A 20,086-nucleotide genomic window follows, 5' to 3' on the forward strand; every position below is an offset into this window, starting at 1 on the left:
ACTCTCAACAAAGATCCATTCTCTGACATGTGTGAAACTTTTGGCTATGATGGTGCCTTCTTCATTTTGGACTCTGATGCTGATGAAGATGCCTCTTCGGTCTTAACAATTATGGACAAAAACACTGGAGGGCATTTCACCACTACAAATACATACCGGCGCCCCATCTTCCTCGATGATCTTAGTGATGAGGAGTATGTGGACGTCTCTCATTTGACTAGAGCGGGCCGCCACTTTAAACTATCCCATTTGGAGGATGAAAATCCTTTGGAGGTATTAAGAAGGAAGGAATAAAAGGGCAAACAGCCAATGATAGAGGAAGGTAACAAGGATGATGATGCTATCAAGCGCATGAAAAAAGTAAATGCTAATGTTTCCATCTAGAAATTGTTAATGCATTCCCAGCCCTCATATGGTAGCTATTCTAAAGCATCTTAATGAAGCCTCTGTAAGCTCTTCTATAACACCTGACCAGATGGTGGGGCTCATTCATGGGGTAGATCGAACTCTCATATTCACAGACAATTATCTCCCTCACAACATCAACCACAACAATTCATTAAACATCACTATACGCTGTAATGGATGGGAGATACCTAGGCTGCCGATCGACTATGGTTCCGCAATCAATGTTTGCCCTCTGCGCATGCTGACAAAACTTAGGTATTCAAAAGAGGATCCGCTACCATCCAACCAGGTGGTCAGAGCATACGATAATGTTAAGAGAGAAGTATTGGGTTTGATCAACTTCCTCATTGAATGTGAAGGAAGGTGGAATTCATGGTCATTGACATACAAGCCTGTTTCAACTTCTTATTAGGAAGACCATGGCTGTATGAAAATAGGGCAATAGCCTCTACTCTACATCAGAAGGTAAAGCTTCTCACTGATCAAGGTGCTGTGACTATTTCTGGTGATCCGAAAATTATGACCACCTCCAACGCCGGAAAATCGGTATTGTATCTGAACGAAGTAGAGGGCATTAGGTTGGATGGTTACATTATCCACTGTATTCTAGCAGCACCTGAAAATTCCTTGATGAATGAGGTGCCGGCTGCCACACCAGATGCAAGCTTTGAAGAAATAAAACCGGAGTATAGTGAGGATGACGAGGAAGAAGTGGGAGCTCCAAGCATTGACACTCATGATACCTCAATTGAAGCACTAGAGGAATCCTGTATCGAGAATCCTCACGACACTGATGATCATGACTCAAAGAAGAGATCTGGGACCGACGATTTTGACCTGGACTTTAATGTAGTATGCCCTATTTGAGAGGTTCACACTGAGTCACTGATTCTCTTTCCAGGATATCAACATGAAGATTACTATCATGAATTACCCCAATTCAGGAAATTTGATGGGAACGGTGATTCTTTTATCCACTTAGTGGGATTTCTGAATGCCTTGCATCCATGGGGCATACTAGAGGAAGATTACCCCATGCTGTTTGACAAGAGTTTAGAAGAACCAGCTTGGGACGAGTACTATTCTTCAGATTGTGTAGATAGGGCTAGTTGGGAAAATGCTAGCCAAGCCTTTGTTAATTGGGCTCTCGAGCATAAACAAACTGATATCAAGAAGTTCAAGCTAGTCACTTTGCGTCAAGGCGGCTTTGAAACTTTCTCGCACTTTTGTTCAAGATGCGCTTACATTCGCGCCTAGCTTCGTGTCCATGTTACTGATCGGGAATTCATGCTCATATTGCTGCGGAACCTGAATGATTTCTATTATCGTCAAATGGTTATTATCAAATACACCTCCCTCAGCCACATGGAACAACATGGTTTCGACATCGATACTCTAAAATTGCAAGAAAAACGACCTCGGGAAGATTTTGAAACTCCTAACACAAATCCGAGGGTATATGCTAAGATGGATGAACCATTGAGTATGGTGTATGATCGTCTTAAGAGGCAAGGTATACTTCAAGTTCCAGCGCATGTGCACCGTTTACCCCTTCCTGGAATCGACATGAGCAAATTATGCTATTATTTTCATCAATTTGCGCATGAGACTGATCATGCCATGACCTTTACTACAAAGTGCAAAGTCGGATTGATCGAGGCATCATTAGTCCAACCCACAAAGAAATACCTGCAAAGATGGTGTCATCACGTCCACAACCACAATCCCAAGTTGATATCTTTCGCAAATTGGTTAAGAAAGGTAAGATTCATTCGCTTCCCAAATGCCCAGCGGCGAGTCTAGTAGGGTCAGATCTTCACAAATACTGCCAATATCATCAGTTGCATGGTCACGACACAAACCAATGTCAAGCTCTTAGCTATTGCATTAAGCAAATCACCAACATACTTGTCTACTACAAAGCTACTTGATCATCTTCCAGAAAGAGAAAAGTCCTCAGTAAAAGTCCTGTAGGGGGTTAGCCCGTCACAAAAAAAAATCTTCTTTCAGCTTGTTAGTATCAGAGAACCACATGCAGCTTGAATCCCCATTATCACTTACACTTGCATTGTGAGATCACTCCACCTATGTAACACCTAGGTTACGTAGGTAGCTCAATATGAGTGCAGCTGCTTTATTAAATAAAACACTTTATTTTTAAAAAAAAAAACGAACTACGCTGAGTCTGATTCCCCATAAAATGCACTCGGAGCAATGTGGATATGTAGGCAACCTTTAGGTTCGACTCAAATACATTAACCATTGTATTTCAGGCAATAGGATCAGAATTCAAGATGTCAGTCATCACAGGAGCAATTTCATAATGCTCAATTGGCGCATCAATGGGGATACAAGCCCTAGTCTCTATATTTTCTATCTTTGTTCAAATATTGAGCAGGGAATGGAAGAATGAAAAAAATCTGTTTTACACCCCAATGACAGTAAAATCATTTTTTTTAAAAAGGTCAAAATAAAGTTAAAAAAATAGATAATAATAAAAAAGGGCAAAATTGCGAAGGTGGACCATCCTAGTCAAAATATGGCAAAGTTGTTTTTGAAAATTTTCTTTACTCTGCAATGCATTCTGCAATATGTAGCCTTCTTTTCTTTTAATTCTTTTTCTCTACCTTTAGTTCCAAAAAGAAGAAATTTGTCCCTTCTCTAAGGATGACCAATTACCGTCATAAAACAAACTCCTCATCCCTACCCACGAATGCAGTCAAAGAGTCTGTGGGGATTGCCATGCAACCTCTGTCCAAAGGATTTCAAATTATGATGAAGATGGGTTATACTCAAGGAGTTGGATTAGGGCATGATGGTAGGGGAATGAAGCAACCAATCCTCATAGTAGACAAACAGATCCAACGTGGATTAGGATATGATCCGAGTAGCACTACTCAAAACACCAAAAAACCTTCTTCTACCCTTAATGGTTAGTTGGTCCTCCAAGGAGATACTGAGTCATACCACGAATTTCCAGAACCTTGGCTTAGTAGGAAAGAACAGAAAATTTTGCCGGTATTGGAGATATTCTTCAATGAAGCTAGGAATTTGGACTTAATGAAAAGTCGATTTGTCCAAGAACAAAACATGAAAAAAGAAAATGACTGGGAGGATAATCTGGAACAAGGAGTCCTTAAGAAACTTTTCGCTTCTGAGTCCTCTAGAGAAGAGGATTTTGACCCGGTGTCTTTGATGATACCTTTTGGCGAAAGCATTGAGCATAAAGGGAGTATTGAATGTCAGGCAAACGACCGGCCTATAGAATTTAAAATGTTTTTAGGAGACCATCCTTCACACCCATCTCATGAGAATACCTTTTCACCTCCTTCAGATGGGTATCATACCGATAACTCATCTTCCAGCCAATCTACCTTGCCTACCCAGTCAGAAGAATCTGATAGTGAGGAAATTGAATGTGAACCTTTATCTAAATACATTTGCATGCAAGATGTTATTTCTGACAGTGAATTTAATAATGATGAATAACTTGATACAACTGAAACATACATAAAACCCATGGAAGAATCCATTGTAATTAATATTGGTACAGAAAATGCTGTGAAAGAAGTCAAAATAGGATCATCCCTCTCCCTAACTGAACAATCTATGTTTATTGCATTATTAAAAGAGTATGTAGATGTGTTCGCATGGTCTTATGCTGATATGCCTGGTGTTAATAGAGAAATTGCGGAACATCGTATTTCGTTAAATCCTGAAAGCAAGCCTAAGCAACAAAAGCTATACTGAATGAAGCCAGAGGTTAGTCTGAAAGTGAAAGAAATCCAAAAACATCTTGACGCCAAATTCATCCAAGCTGTAAAATATCAAAGTTGGCTCGCCAATATAGTGGTTGTACCTAAAAAGGATGAGAGAGTTCGGGTATGCATCGATTTTCGAGATTTGAATGCTGCGTCACCAAAAGATTGCTTTCCTTTACCCCCACATTGATGTTCTTGTTGATAGTACGGCTGGTCATGCAATGTTTTCCTTCATGGATGGATTCTTAGGGTATAATTAAATACTCATGGCTCAAGAAGACATGACAAAGACGTCTTTCATCACTTCATGGGGAACTTTTACCAAGTTATGCCTTTTGGTCTCAAGAATGTTGGAGCCACATATCAAAGGGTTGCAACCACTATCCTTCATGACCTCATCCACGACATTGTGGAGGTTTATGTAGATGACATGATTGTGAAAAGTGAAGGTCGTAAGGGGCATATTCCTGCATTAAGCCTGAACCCTCAAAAATGTGTGTTTGGGTTCACTTCGGGGAAATTGTTGGGATTCATTGTTAGTTAGGACGGCATCAAAGTGGACTCTGAAAAGGTAAAAGCTATTCAAGGACTACCTCCTCCAAGAACAGAAAAAGAAGTAAGAGGATTTCTCAGCAGAATTCCATATATCAGCAGGTTCATCTCACAACTCACTATGAGATGTGAACTTATATTTTAGCTGCTCAGAAAAGGAGCATCCCATGAGTGGAATAAAGAATGTCAGAAAGCTTTTAATTTTGTGAAAGAATACCTTTCAAATCCACCTGTTCTAATGCCACCTAGACCATGAGAACCTATGATTTTGTACCTCACTATCACAGAAACGGCTATGGGAGCTCTCTTAGCCTAATATCAGGAGGGAACAAAGAAAGAGGTTGTCATATACTATCTCAGCAAGAAATTCAAGGAGTATGAGACAAGATATACCCTACTGGAAAAAGCGTGTGTTTCCTTGGTCTATGCCACAAAGAAGTTAAGGCATCACCTTCAAGCTCATACTACTTATCTGATCTCAAGACTTGATCCAATCAAGTATCTTTTTGAAAAAACCATTCTTGGTGAAAGATTGGCAAGATGGCATGCTATGCTCTAAGTTTGATATTCAGCGTGTCAGCCAGAAATCTGTTAAAGGACGAGCCATATCTGAAGCCCTAGCAGAAGGACCACTGTCAGGAGATGAGTATGATGACGCATTCCCTAATGAGTACTTATGCTTTATTGACAATCCACAATGGTGCATGTACTTTGATGGAGCTTCTAATAGGAGAGGTAATGGAGCAGGTAATCTGTTAGTAGATCCTGATGGAGTCCATATTCCATTTGATGTCAAGCTGGATTTCCCAAAAACAAACAATACAGCCGAGTATGAAGCCTGCGTATATGAAGTAAAGGCCGCCTTGGTAGCAGGGGCAAGACGTATCACTGTGTATGGAGATTCTAATCTCATCATATATCAAACAATAGGAATTTGGAGGGTTAGAGACAAGAAACTTCAGCCGCACACTGAGTAACTTCAAGAGTTGATCTCTTATTTTGATGACATTAGCTTCAAACATCTTCCTCGAGAGCAAAATAGTTTCATTGATGCTCTAGCCAATCTCGCTGTTAATTTAACATGGGAAAATGGTACAAAGATCCAATCAGTTTTAATTGAAGAAAGGAATGGACCAACAGTGACGGTAGCAAAAATTGCCTCCACACTGACTCAACAAGATGTTGATGATGTCTGGTACAAGGATATCAAGAATTTTCTGAAAACAATGCAATATCTAGAGGGAAGTGCAAGAAGGACAACATAGCCATCAGAAGACTAGCTGCTCATTTTCTCATACTAAAAGGCAGACTGTATCACAAAGGGTTTGATGGTACCCTGCAACTCGACGTAAATGACAGCAAAAAGCAAGTCATCATGGAAGAATTTCATGGAGGGGAATGTGGACCCCATATGAATGGAAGAATGCTAGCTCGTAAAATTTTGGGAGTAGGTTTCTATTGGAGTACTCTGGAAGGTGATTGCATCAGCTTTGTCCACATATTTGCTAACCTCAATCATATGCCACCTGTGTCATTACATAATATGAATTCTCCGTGGCCGTTTTCAAGTTGGGGAATAGACATAATCAGACAAATTCATCCAAAGGCTTCAAATGGGCTTCAGTATATTCTTGTAGCAATTGATTACTTTTCGAATTGGGTTGAAGCTGCATCATTTTCAAATCTAGGGGTAAAGCAAGTCTCGATATTTGTAATTAACAACATCATCTGTCGGTATAGCATACCTTTTGAAATCATCTCTGATAATGGATCACAATTTGAGGGTCATCTGAAGACCACTCTTGCAATATATGCAATCAAGCATCATCAGTCCTCATCTTATCGTCCCCAAACAAATGGACCAGTGGAGGCAGCCAATAAGACAATCAAAACTATTGTTGCCAAGATGACTGAAAAGACTAGGGAATGGCATGACAAACTACCATATGCCCTTTGGCGATATAGGATATCAATTAGGACTCCAACAAGAACAACCCCATATTCTTTGGTTTACGGAATGGCGCCAATCCTACCAGTTGAGGTGGAGATACGATCTTTTAGAGTCATAGCAGAAAGTCAAATCTCGGAAGACCAGTGGCACAAAACTCGCTATGATGAGATTGCATTCGCAAATGAGCGTCGACTACAATCATTGCATAACATACAACTCTATCAATGGAGAATTGCTCGTGCATTTAACAAAAGGGTTCGAGATAGAGACATTCAAGAAGGTGATCTGGTTTTAAAAGAAATAGAACTCTGTTGCATGATCCTCGAGGGAAATTCAAGCCTAACTGGTCTAGCCATTCCTGGTCAAGCATGTCACCACAAGTTGAGCAGTAAAGCTAATAGATTTTGATGGAAATGAGTTCACCCATTTCACTAATCTTGATCAGTTGAAGATATATTACGCTTAGGCATCAAAGTAATTATAATTGTCATGGTTAAGTAACCAAGAAGTTTGTGGGTTTTGTATCCTATCTGGTTGTTTTTAACAAACATGCCATGAGTTTCTAAAATGTTCATATGATGTATGAAAATAAAAGGAAAAAAAATGAAAAAAAAAACGAAAAAAGAAAGACGAAATATAGGAAAAAAGGAAGGAAAAATGATGAAACATGTCTTTGATTGGTAAGGTTTATATGTTATGCTTTTATGTGTCATATGATTAGTTAATTATGATTTGCATGTCATATTTAATGTTAAAGTGTGCATGTGTTTGGAATTGTGTTCACATTGAATTTCTCACAAACAGATCATTCATTCATCCCAACCGGGGTACTTCATTTCATACATAAAAGGACATAAAGCCTTCATTTCCTACAAACTCAAAAAAAAAAAGCAACATAGAAAATAAACATGACAATTCCCTCAAACCCTTCTCCTCTTCATGGTAGGCCCGTCTGAATCTTTCTCTTGACCAATATCTGCTAGAAGCCATTGAAGGTAATCTTCATCAATTAGTGGAAAAGAAGGTTCCTGTAGCGCTGATATAATTTTAGCCCCTTGCCATATAGTAGGCATTCTCTGAATACCAGTCATATCAGTCTCATAAGTGGTATGAGATGGAAGAACCTGGAGGGTAGGAATATGCTCTTGCTTCCAACCAATTTGCCTTAGACATCTCCATGGAAGGTAGAAAGTGACTTGGCAGAGCCCGGGTAATTATACACCTCTGCCACCAGAATTGCAATATACAATTATACTAATGCCAAGGTGTCTTGTGACCCACTTTATGTCTTGATATAAGAAAAACTCCTCCCACCCACCATTTTTACTAAGTTAATAGAAGAAAGGAAGAAGACCTCTCTCTCGGACATGACTACTTTCGTAAGCAAGACTCTTGTAAGGTTTCATGAGAGAAAATTCTTCTAATAAACATATATGAAAAGCTAATCGACATCCCTTCATCAAGCTTTGAGGGTTTATTTTGAGTTTGTCTAAGTCAAGGAACATTTCCCCAAAAATAAGTGGTCCAAGACGACCCCCGTTAATAATTTAAGGAATAAGTGAAAGACATCGAACATAGCATGTATTTAAAGACCATTTAGTGAGGGTACTTCCCAAATTCATAAGAATGCAAGCATTTTCTCTAGCAATCCTATAGTTGGCATTGTTAGAAAATTGCCAAGTGCCAAATTGAAAAGTCAATAATAAGTTGACAAGAAATACCTCACCATATTGTAAATAGTTTCCATGAAGACTTTCGGGAAGATGTAAAATCGTTGATACATCTCCCGAGATCCTGGTAGGAGATTCAGGTGTGATAACTAGACCATTGGATGGTAAGCCTAGCAAACCTTCGACCTTTTCAACAAGAGGCACAATCTCCCAGTATCCAAAGCGGAAGTTATGGCGAGTTTCATCCCAAAATTTGGAAGCAGCATAAATCATGTCGTAACAAATAGAAAGTGAACGCAAAGGCATAAGCACCTTAGTGAAGCGGGAAGAGGAAAAGGAAAAGGATTTCCTTGGTTGCTCCAAGTTTCTTGTGATCCCCGAGAGTTGTTTCTCCCGACCCTACATTTCATTAATTCTTCATAAGTAGGAACCATTTTTGGTTAATGAAAAATTTAGAGAAAAGATTGGAGTAGTGGAAGTGGTGCATTTGGAAATGAAGAACCATGCCCCTTTCATAGATGGAAAAGATGATCATCCATAATTTATGTCATGGATAATGAGTTTGAGTATTGTCCATAGGATAATAAGGAGCATCCTTCACCATGGATAATGACCAAGCATTTATGGTATGGCAATTTTTTTCTAGAACCGAACATAAAAAAACTGTGTCAATGATGAATCAAGAACGTTGATACAATCCTTTTTCCTAATGATCATCCAACATAATGACCTTGATCAATCTATTTTATATAGTGATCATCATTTTCTAATAAAGCAAATAAGCATTATGCATGAAATTTTTTTTGAAAGATTTAGGAAAGAACAGATAAAATTTTGCCATATGAGGTTTGGTCCACCATAGAAAATAATAACCTTTGGTCAGCCCTTTTAAGTGACATGACCTGACAATGCGTTACTCTAAGGTGACATGACCTGACAATGTCATAATTCGAGGTGACATGATAACACATGGAGTCATAAAAGGTAAGTAATGGTGACTTGACAACTTGTTTGTCATCAAGACCGTGAAAAAAACTGTAAAAAACTGAAATCGACCTGTTGATTGCCATAATTTCTCACATTAACAAAAGACAAATTCAGAAGACTAAAAAAAAGACGATGATGAAATCGCATTTTCAAAATTTAGAAAATTAATTGGGATTTTCTACCTAAGACGACATTAAAGTCGCATTTCAAATTTTAGAAAATTAATTGGGATTTTCTACTTAAGACGACGATAAAGTCGCATTTTCAAAAGAAAATTAATTGGGATTTTCTACCTAAGACGATGATAAAGTCGCATTTAAAACTTTTAGAAAATTAATTGGCATTTTCTACTTAAGACGACGATAAAGTCGCATATTCAAAAGAAAATTAATTGGGATTTTCTACCTAAGACAGCGATAAAGTCGCATTTAAAACTTTTAGAAAATTAATTGGGATTTTCTACTTAAGCAACGATGAAATCGCATTTTCAAAATTTAGAAAATTAATTGGGATTTTCTACCTAAGACGACATTAAAGTCGCATTTCAAATTTAGAAAATTAATTGGGATTTTCTACTTAAGACGACAATAAAGTCGCATTTTCAATTTTAGGAAATTAATTGGGATTTTCTATTTAAAGATGACGTCAAAGTCGGATCTCCTATTTTTAGAAAATTAATCGGGATTTTCTATTTAAAGCGTCAACAGAAATCGTAAGTCATGATAACTATTTTCTACGGAGAATATGTTATCTCAAAAGAAATTTTATGTCGAAATTTTGTGTCTTTTCAAACATCGGCCATCATTTTCTCCAAAATTTGACCAATGTGGAGCATTCTGTAGACACCAAATTTCGAACCCCTTCTTCGCATAGAACCCTTTTTCGGATAAATAAAGGTTTTGAAAAATAAAAATAATAAAATAATCATGCATCACGGAGTGCGTGCCCCGGAGCGCGAGTTTCAATCCATCGCACGATTCTTTTTCAGTTTTTTTTTTTTTGCATATTAATCATACAGTTTCGGCTTAGAAGTATAATTTTTGTGAGTCATAGTCACTAACTACAACCATCGTTTTAATAAAATGATTCATAATATAATTATGCTCATTTTTGTTAATTTAACGAGTTTTCGTTAATTGTCTTAAGTTAGCCTTTCAGAAAAATGAAAAAAAACGAGTCGAGATTTTAGTCGTATCCCAAAACCGGCATTAATCAGTTTTCTTGATGGTCAAGTCATTGTTCATTGGATAAAGAATAAGAATATATTCGTTATCCACTAAACACGTCCTTTATCCATTAGTTAGAGAATAAGAATCATGAAAAGATGTGAGAATAAAAATATTTGTGTTTCCAAAGAGATTTGATGATGTCATTAGAGTGAGGTCATTAGAATGATTTCATTAAAGTGATTAAAGGATGAAGAATATCAGATTTTTTGGATGAAAAAACTGAATTTCTCCCTCTTTGAAACCGTAGTTCACATACCTCATTTCTATATAAATACCCTCCAAAATTCACTTCAAAACTAAGTTGAAAAGAGTTCAACTTAAAGTCACTAATTCTCTCATCTTCTCCACTACTCTTCTCCTCTTTAATCTTTCCATCTAAGTAAAAGTCTTAGTTAGTAAGTTAAAGAAGTTCATCAAAAGGAAAAAAACACAAAAAGAGTTTAAATTAGCAATTAAGAATATTTAGAAACTCACTTAGAAATTAAGAAAAATCACAAAAAAAAAAGAGAAAAAGATTTGCAAAAAGGAAAGTACATCATTGAGCTAGCAAGCTAAAGTTGAAGTTCTTGTTATTTTGATTATCTTTTTAATCATCTACTAACTCTTTCCTTGTTTTCTTCTTATCATTTTTTTTAATCTTTGGAGTGATTTGGGTATGTGGAAGTCTTAATAGGTTCCCAACCTTAAATCACCCCACATAGAATAGTCACCTCTAATGGGGGGTGACTCTTAGGAAACAATGTGATTATGTGATTTTTCTTAATCAAGTTGTTATTCATCACCAAAAGTAATTTTATAATAAAATTCAAGATAAGTTATGCAAAAACATCTCCATATACAAATGTGATGTTGTAATTATAGTCAGTTTTACTTTCCTATCTTATTTCATTTTTTCATCTGCATTACTTAATTTGTTCGTAGTATTTAGTATTGTTCCTATGAAATGAAAGATGTTTCCAGCAACTGGACTTTGGGATTTCCAAAAAAAAAATTGTGTAAATAATGAAAAATCATACAAATCTGTTGTGCAAAACTGATTTTGTCCAGAACCACCTAAGCTTGTCCTGTCAATAAAGGGGAAAATAAAATGATTTAGATAAAACTAAAAATGTCAAGTTTGAAGAAAACATCAGTATATTTTCAAAAATATAAAAATCATGTTCATATGAATTTTATACAAGTTTACATCATTTTTACAAAAATATTCATGTAAATCACTAAATTCCAGAAAATCGATTTTCTCTTCAGTTAAGAAAATAAATAAAAATGGTCTTAAAAGTATCCAATTAAAGTGAAAATTTTCAGTCTAGTTCTTCAAAGTGTCTAGAATGTTCATAACAAATTTTATTTCAAAATAAGTTCAATAAGTTGGATCTCAAAGAACAAGTTGAATAAAGATCGTGTTTTGACTAGTTTGAGTATAAAATTACTATAATTCACGTAGTCACTAAAACCTTGTGAAATTTTGATACAACATAAATAACTCACTGATCTATCCACAGATGTATCATATGTTCATTTTCACAATTTGTACACAAATTTATGGTTTTTGTAAGTCAGTACAAGAACAAAAAGGCAATTTGGAAAATAAAATAAAGTGATTTACTCAACTTTCATAAAAAATGTTTTCTTTTCATACGGAAATGTGAATAAAAAATCATGTATTACATAAGCTTATCTTAATATGACTCATTTTATCATGTAAATAAAAATCAATAAAAATTATTATAAAATATCATAATCAAAGTGGTTAATTAATCTTTAATTTTCCCAAACTCACAAACAAACATGAATTCCAACGCGCATTCAAGGAGGTAAAGATCAAAATTGAATATTTGTAATAGATCATAGTTCTTGTACATATTGCTGTAATAATAGTTTCTTTGTAAATAATTATTGCATCACTCAATTAATAAAAAAAACATGAAGATGTTCATGCATAATTTTCATGAATAATTCCACAACTCTTTTAATAAAATGAGCAACCAATATTATAAATATTGCATGTTAGGCCAATACATCATAGTATATGAATCAAAAATGACCCAATCTCAATCAAGAGAAAAAATTGCAAATCTAACTAAGTTTGTATGATGATTCATCTTACATTTTAAAAATGTGTTCTCCATATTCAAATGGATTAATCATATAATTTGACATAATTAGATTGGTAATTATGATCTTCGAATTGAGTTTAGGCCGTTTCACGTGTCTCACTTTAAATGGCCAGATTTCAATTAGCCGACCACAAATCTCCAAATTCAATCTCAAATTGATCATTTCTCTCCGGATGACTTAATAATCTTCAGTTAAGATTATTTCTCAAAAGCCTCGAATTAGGAAGCAAACCTTCTAAGACCTCTCGAAAATCATAAACGTAATCACTATTAAGGTGGTTATTTCAATCCTCGATTAATCACTAATTAGAGCGGTTAACTCAAGCTTCCTTTAATCACTATTTAGGTTGATTATCTTCAATCTCATTTAATTCCCTAATTAGAGGGATTACTTCAAACCCTAATTATCGTTAATTAGGACGATTATTTTTCTCATTTAATCACTAATTAGAGTGATTATCTTAAACCTTGATTAACTACCATTTAAGGTGATTAGCTTAACCTTTCATCATATTTAATCACTAATTAGAGTGATTATCTTAAACCTTAATAATCATCAATTAGGGTGATTATTTCCTAACCTTCATTATTAATCACTAATAAAGGTGATTATCTTTTTATTTTAATCACTAATTAGGGTGATTACATATTTCCTTTCTTATTAATCACTAATTAAGGTGATTATTTTAATCCTTCATATTTGATCACTAATTAAGGTGATTATCTTAATCTGACAATCACTAATTGGAGTGATTACCTCATTTTAAATAGATTTGTTTAATTCTAAAAGTGAGTTATTCATAATATATTCCCCTCTCTTCTTCCCCTAGTGGAATTGGCCATTTAGGGTGAGACATATGCTCGAACTATGATGGTTTTAATCCATGATTGGATTCCAATCCCGCAATGATTGGTATGTAGTGCAACTTCAGTGCTCAAACCTACCATGTACAAATGATATATTGGTCATAAATAAAAATGGTTGATGTGTACATGTGCAAATTATGTGATTTTCTTTCTTTTTAGCAGTCATGATTATTTTAAAATGTAAAATAACGCATTTAGTAAGATCCCGTTCTTTAGAACGAAAGAAAAAACGAGTTCCAGACGTTCGCACCTGTTAACCTAAAAGGGATGGAAAATTCCCAATTGCGAACAATGTAGGCGATTTCAAGCTTTAATCATGCTCCTTACCCTTTTTCTTCAAGAAATCTCCCCCAAACTTCAACTTTTAAGTGATGATGAATTTTCAAATTTGGGGCTTTTGGACGAAAGTGGGTTCTTTGTGTAGAGGAGGAGAAAATATGAAGGTTTTGTGAAGGAAGTGAGTGAAAATGTTGAGAAATGAAGGAGATATGAAGGTTTGAAGTTGGACTTTTAATGGAGGTTAGAGAGAGAAAAGAGGGTTTGAATGTAATGTGAATGAGAGAGAAGGGGAATGTGAGTGAGAGAGAAAGGGAATGTGAGTGAGAGGGAAAGGGGGGGCCGGATGGAAAAAGAAAGGACTAAAAAAAAATGCGATTTTGCTATGGAGCGCCCACTCCAGCTAAAGGGGAGCGACCGCTCCAAGCCTGGAGCGGGGCGCTCCTGCACCGCTCCCTCAACGCTCCAATGTTCTGTTTTTTTCAAAAAAAAAATCTGTGGGACGGAGCGCCCGCTCCTTGAGCGCTCCCCCCACGCTCTAACTCTCTGCCTTCCTTCTATTTTTTGTTTTGGAAGGATGGAGCGCCCGCTCTTGTTTGTGAGGATCTTTTGGCTCGCTCCATCTTCCCTTCTTCAACATTTAGCCAATTTTGCCATATTTTTCACTCCTCTTTCAAGTTTCCTCATGACAAACCTCTTATTCGCCCCTCTCTCTCTTTTTTTTTTATATTTTTTTTTTATTTTTTTTTTTCCTTTTTTTTCTTCTTTTTTTTTTTGTGGTAAGAAAAATAACACAAAAAAGGTTAGTGCATAAAAAGAGAATATATGAAAAAATGCTTGAAAAAGAAAGAAAAAAAATAGAGAAGTGAAAAAGGGAAAGAAGTCGGGTTGCCTCCCGTAAGCGCTTAAGTTTGAGTCATTAGCTTGACTTTACCTCGCAATCAAGTGGGTGGAGAGGAATTGAACTCCTTGAGTTCGAGGGATAGGACTTTTCCAAGTGTGTCACCCACATAGTAGATCTTGAGGCGTTGTCCATTCACTTTGAAGGACTCCAAGTCCTTGCCACAAACCTCAACCGCACCATGTGGAAAAACCTTTTTCACCTCAAAAGGGCCACTCCATCTAGACTTGAGTTTGCCAGGAAAAAGCTTTAATCTTGAATTGTAGAGTAATACCTTGTCACCTTCATGAAATTCCTTCTTGTTGATATGTTTGTCATGCCACTCCTTGTTTCTTGCCTTGTAGACACTAGCGCAATCATAAGCATTCATCCTTAACTCTTCTAACTCATGCAATTCCAATAGGCGTTTTTCACCCACACAAGCCAAATCAAAATTGAGAGTCTTAATTGCCCATAGTGCCCTATGCTCCATCTCAACCGGTAAGTGGCAAGATTTGCCATACACCAATTTGTAGGGAGTGGTACCTATAGGAGTTTTGAAAGCCGTCCTATAGGCCCGCAAGGCATCGTCCAACTTAATGGACCAATCTTTCCTATGCCTCTCAACGGTTTTCTCAAGAATGAGCTTCAATTCACGGTTAGAAATTTCCGCTTGACCACTAGTTTTGGGATGGTATGACAAACCCACCTGTGTGCGAGCCCCATACTTGGCCAAAAGCGCACGAAAGGACTTTTGAGCAAAGTGGGAACCACCATCACTAATTATGGCCCTAGGGACTCCAAATCGGGGGAGAATAGTCTTTTTAAACAGCTTCATCACCACTTTGGCATCATTGGTTTGGGATGCTAGAGCTTCAATCCATTTGGACACGTAATCAACCGCCACCAAAATGTATTTGTTGCCATATGAAGAAGGAAATGGCCCCATAAAATATATGGCCCAAACATCAAAGACTTCTAACTCAAGTATGGGGTTTTGAGGCATTTCATCTCTTCGTGAAATATTTCCGGTGCGTTGACACCTATCACAAGTCTTAACATGGACCCAAGCATCCTTGAATAGAGTGGGCTAAAAGAATCCACTTTGTAGGATCTTATCTACCGTTTTGTTAGCGCTCATGTGACCTCCACATGGTGAGGAATGACACATTTGAAGGACACTAGACACCTCCTCATCCGGCACACATCTTCTAAGGAGGCCATCCACCCCTCTTTTGTACAAGATGGGCTCATCCCATATGTACCTCTTAGCATCATGCTTCAATTTCCTTTTTTGTTAAGTTGTAGAATTCGGGGGAAAAACGCTACAAGCAAGATAGTTTACAAGATCCGCATACCAAGGAAGCTTCTTACTCTCAATGGAAAACAAGTGGTCATCCGGAAATGAATCATCAATAGGAGGGTCAAAAACATTTCCCATTCCCTTTTCAACTCGAAGTCTTGACAAATGGTCGGCCACTAAGTTTTCGGCCCCTTTCTTATCCCAGATTTCCAAATCAAATTCTTGCATAAGTAGTATCCAACGGATAAGGCGAGGCTTGGCTTCCTTCTTGGCTAGAAGATACTTGAGAGCCGAATGGTCGGTGTACACCACTACTTTTGAGCCAAGGTGGTAGGGCCGAAACTTTTCCAAGGCATACACTATGGCAAGAAGCTCTTTTTCGGTGGTGGCATAGTTCACTTGTGCCCCATCAAGAGTCTTGCTAGTGTAATAGATGGCATGAGGGGCTTTGTCACTCCTTTGCCCCAAACCGCCCCTATGGCATAGTCGCTCGCATCACACATGATCTCAATGGCAAGTCCCAATTCGGAGGTTGAATAATTGGAGCCGAGACAAGTGCTTGTTTAATCTTGCAAAAAGCTTCAAGACAATCATTAGTAAACAAGAATGGGGAATCCTTGACAAGGAGATGGGTATGAGGTTTGGCAATCTTGGAGAAATCCTTGATAAAACGGCGGTAAAACCCCGCATGACCAAGAAAACTCCGCACCCCTTTGACATTTGTGGGAGGGGGAAGTTGCTCAATAACCTCAACCATCGCCTTGTCAACTTGAATACCCCTTTGGGAAATAACATGACCCAAAACAACACCTTCTTGTACCATGAAATGGCACTTTTCCCAATTCAACACCAAATTAACTTCTTCACATCTTTTTAAAACTTGTGCAAGGTGAGCCAAACATGAATCATAGTCTTGACCATAAACACTAAAGTCATCCATGAAGACTTCCATTATGTTCTCAAGAAATTCAGAAAATATGGCCATCATACACCTTTGAAACGTAGCCGGAGCATTACATAACCCAAAAGGCATCCTTCGATATGCGAAGGTACCAAAGCGGCATGTGAAAGTAGTTTTCTCTTGGTCTTCCGGATGGATTGGGATTTGAAAGAATCCGGAATATCCATCAAGGTAGCAAAAGAATTTGTGCTTGGTTAAACGTTCCAACATTTGATCTATGAAGGGAAGAGGAAAGTGGTCTTTCCGGGTGGCGGTATTTAGTCTCCTATAGTCAATGCACATACGCCACCCGGTGACAACTCGGGTTGGAATCAACTCATTTGAATCATTTTTAACAATCGTTGTTCCACCTTTCTTAGGAACTACATGAATCGGAGAAACCCATTTACTATCCGAAATGGGGTAAATGATCCCCGCATCAATTAGTTTCATGACCTTTTTCTTCACCACTTCCTTCATATTGGGGTTCAACCTTCGTTGAGCCTCAATAGAAGGCTTGTGACCCTCCTCAAGGGCAATGCGAGATGGATTTTTTGTGAGCTCTTAAAACCATGAGGAGTTTTGAGAGTTGATCATCATTGAGGTTAGCATTAACAATAACCGGACTAGATTCATCCAAGAACACATATTTGGGAGATGGGGAAGGGATTTAAGATCAAGTTTATGTACCTCCTTGGTGGGTTCATTCTCCACGTCTTCACCTTGAGTATTCAAACTCTTATGTTCCATCACATCCAAAGCTTGAACCATATGTAACACATTTTCTTCATCTTAGTCTTTGACATTCAACAAAGCAAACTCAAGAGGATCATGAGTATTATGCAAATGCATGTTCCTACTTTCATGGATAACATGTTCAAGTATATCAATTTTCATGCAATCATCCATATAAGAAGCGCATTTCATAATTTGTGTGAAGCTAAAAGCTACATGTTCATCACCCACCTCAAAAGTTAGCTTGCCATTTTTCACATCAATAATAGCCCCCGCCGTAGCTAGAAATGGTCTACCCAAGATTATTGGCACATTAGGGTCTTCTTCCATTTCTAAGACAACAAAGTCAACGGGAATGTAGAACTTCCCAACCCTAAGAGGGACATCTTCAAGATTTCCAATAGGCATTTTTACCGATCTATCGGCCAATTGAAGGGAGATATGAGTAGGCTTAAGGTCTCCTAGGTTCAATCTCTTGCAAACCGAGGAGGGCATAAGACTCACACTAGCACCTAAATCACACAAACCCTTGTCAATAACCATGTCTCCTATAGCACAAGGGATTGAAAAGCTTCCGGGATCCTTAAGCTTGGTGGGTAACTTATTTTGGATGATTGCACTACAATTCTCCGTGAGATTAATGGTTTCCACACAATCTAAGGCCCTCTTTTTGCTCAAAATATCTTTCAAAAACTTGGCATAGGTAGGCATTTGCTTAATGGCTTCAGTGAAAGGGATGTTAATGTAGAGCTTCTTCAAGACATAAAGGAACTTGGCAAATTGATCATCAAGCTTTGCACCGGCAAACCTAGAGGGAAAGGGAAGCTTAGGTGTGTAGGGTGGAGGTGTACTCTTGGCTTCCTCAACAATACTAAGGTTCTCTTCTAAGCTCTTGCCCTTTTCACTAGCCTTGGGGCTTGCATCATCTTCAATATCAATAGCTTTTTCATTTGCACTTTCAACTTCATGCTCTTTCTCAACTCTTGTATCCACCACCTCCCCAAGTTTTTTCCACTCCTAGTAACTATGGCATGACATTGGTCTTTAGGTGGCACTCCTTGGCTAGGCAAAGATCCCGAATTTCTAGGAGAAGAAGTAGCTAATTGGGCAACTTGGGTCTCTAACATCTTGTTGTGAGTGCTAAGGGAATCCACTTTTTGTGACAATTGAGCTACTTGTTTCATTGCTTCACTTTGTTGGGCCATAAAAGTTTCCATCATCAACTCCATGTTAGACTTTTGAGGAGGGGGTTGCTTAGGTTGGAAACCGGGAGGTGGATTGAAGGGAGGTCTATTACTTTGGTAGTTACCCGGGGGTCTTTGGTTATGCATGTGGGAAGGGGCTTGGCCTTGATTTTGGAAGTAGTGGTTGCTATGTCCTTGCCCTTGGTTTCCCCGATAACCAATGTTAGGATGATCTTTCCAACCCGGGTTAAAAGTATTAGAGTATGGGTCCCTTCTAGGATTGGAATAGTTTTGAAAGGCATTCATTTGTTCCATTTGAGGGGAAGTAGGAGATGAGGGTTCAATCAAGCAACATTGATTAACATAGTGTTCATATGAACCACACAAATCACAAAACATAATATCCATCGGCATAGAATTGACATGTGAGACATTATGAGCATGCATGTGTGCATTAGGAGATTTGGGAGGGGGATGAGATGTAGAAGAAGAAGAGGAAAGCATATTTGACCTTTGTAATTGAGTGACCAAGGCATCAAGCTTGGTAGAGAGCATATTGATGGGATCCACATCGTACCTTCCACCTCTTCGTTCATTGCGATCATGTCCCCAATCTGAATCATTTTGCACCACATCATCAATAATATCGGATATACCCGCTAGAGGTGTCTTCATGATTGGACCACCGGCACCCGCATCAAGACTTGTCTTAGAGGCTTTTGTGAGACCATGGTAGAAACAATGAAGTGTAAGACCTTCATTCAAACCGTGATGAGGGCATATCCTCAATAACTCTTTGAACCTCTCCCAAGCTTCTTGTAATGTTTCATCACTCTCTTGCTTGAATGTCATAATTTGAGACCGCATATCGGCGGTCTTATCCGGAGGAAAGTATTTGCCGATGAAAGCTTGAGTGACTTTTGCCCATGTAACCAAAGAGTCATTCTCAAGTTTCTTCAACCATTGCTTTGCTTTGCCGGCTAAGGAGAATTTGAAGAGACTTAGGCGAATGTAGTCTTGAGAGACACCATTGTGTTTGACCGTAGAACAATAGTCCGTGAATGTTTGCAAATGAGCTTATGGATCCTCATCCTTTGCTCCACTAAATTGATTCCTTTCTATCAAGCCAATCAAAGCGGAGCGAAGCTCAAAGTCATTGGCTTGGGTAGTTGGTTGAGTTATGGCGCTTCTTGACTCAAAAGGACCCGGAACACCATAGCTTCTCA

At 37.8% G+C, this 20,086-nt stretch overlaps 1 protein-coding gene and 1 non-coding gene across 2 annotated transcripts; one reads left to right on the forward strand and one right to left on the reverse strand.

Moving 5' to 3' along the window:
• Positions 1-17,635: 17,635 nt before the first annotated feature.
• On the reverse strand, positions 17,636-19,727 carry LOC104901198 (uncharacterized). Its single transcript, XM_010688749.3, has 2 exons — positions 18,852-19,727; positions 17,636-18,693 (listed from the first exon to the last, which is right to left on the reverse strand). The coding sequence occupies exons 1-2, from the start codon at positions 19,725-19,727 to the stop codon at positions 17,734-17,736; spliced, it is 1,836 nt and encodes a 611-aa protein (XP_010687051.1). The 3' UTR covers positions 17,636-17,733.
• On the forward strand, positions 19,624-19,729 carry LOC125493076 (small nucleolar RNA R71). The gene has a single exon (XR_007269457.1). It is a non-coding gene; the product is annotated as a small nucleolar RNA R71 (small nucleolar RNA).
• Positions 19,730-20,086: the final 357 nt, after the last annotated feature.

Source organism: Beta vulgaris, chromosome 8 (assembly GCF_026745355.1).
Source record: "Beta vulgaris subsp. vulgaris cultivar EL10 chromosome 8, EL10.2, whole genome shotgun sequence".
In the NCBI taxonomy this organism is placed as follows: Eukaryota; Viridiplantae; Streptophyta; class Magnoliopsida; order Caryophyllales; family Amaranthaceae; genus Beta; species Beta vulgaris.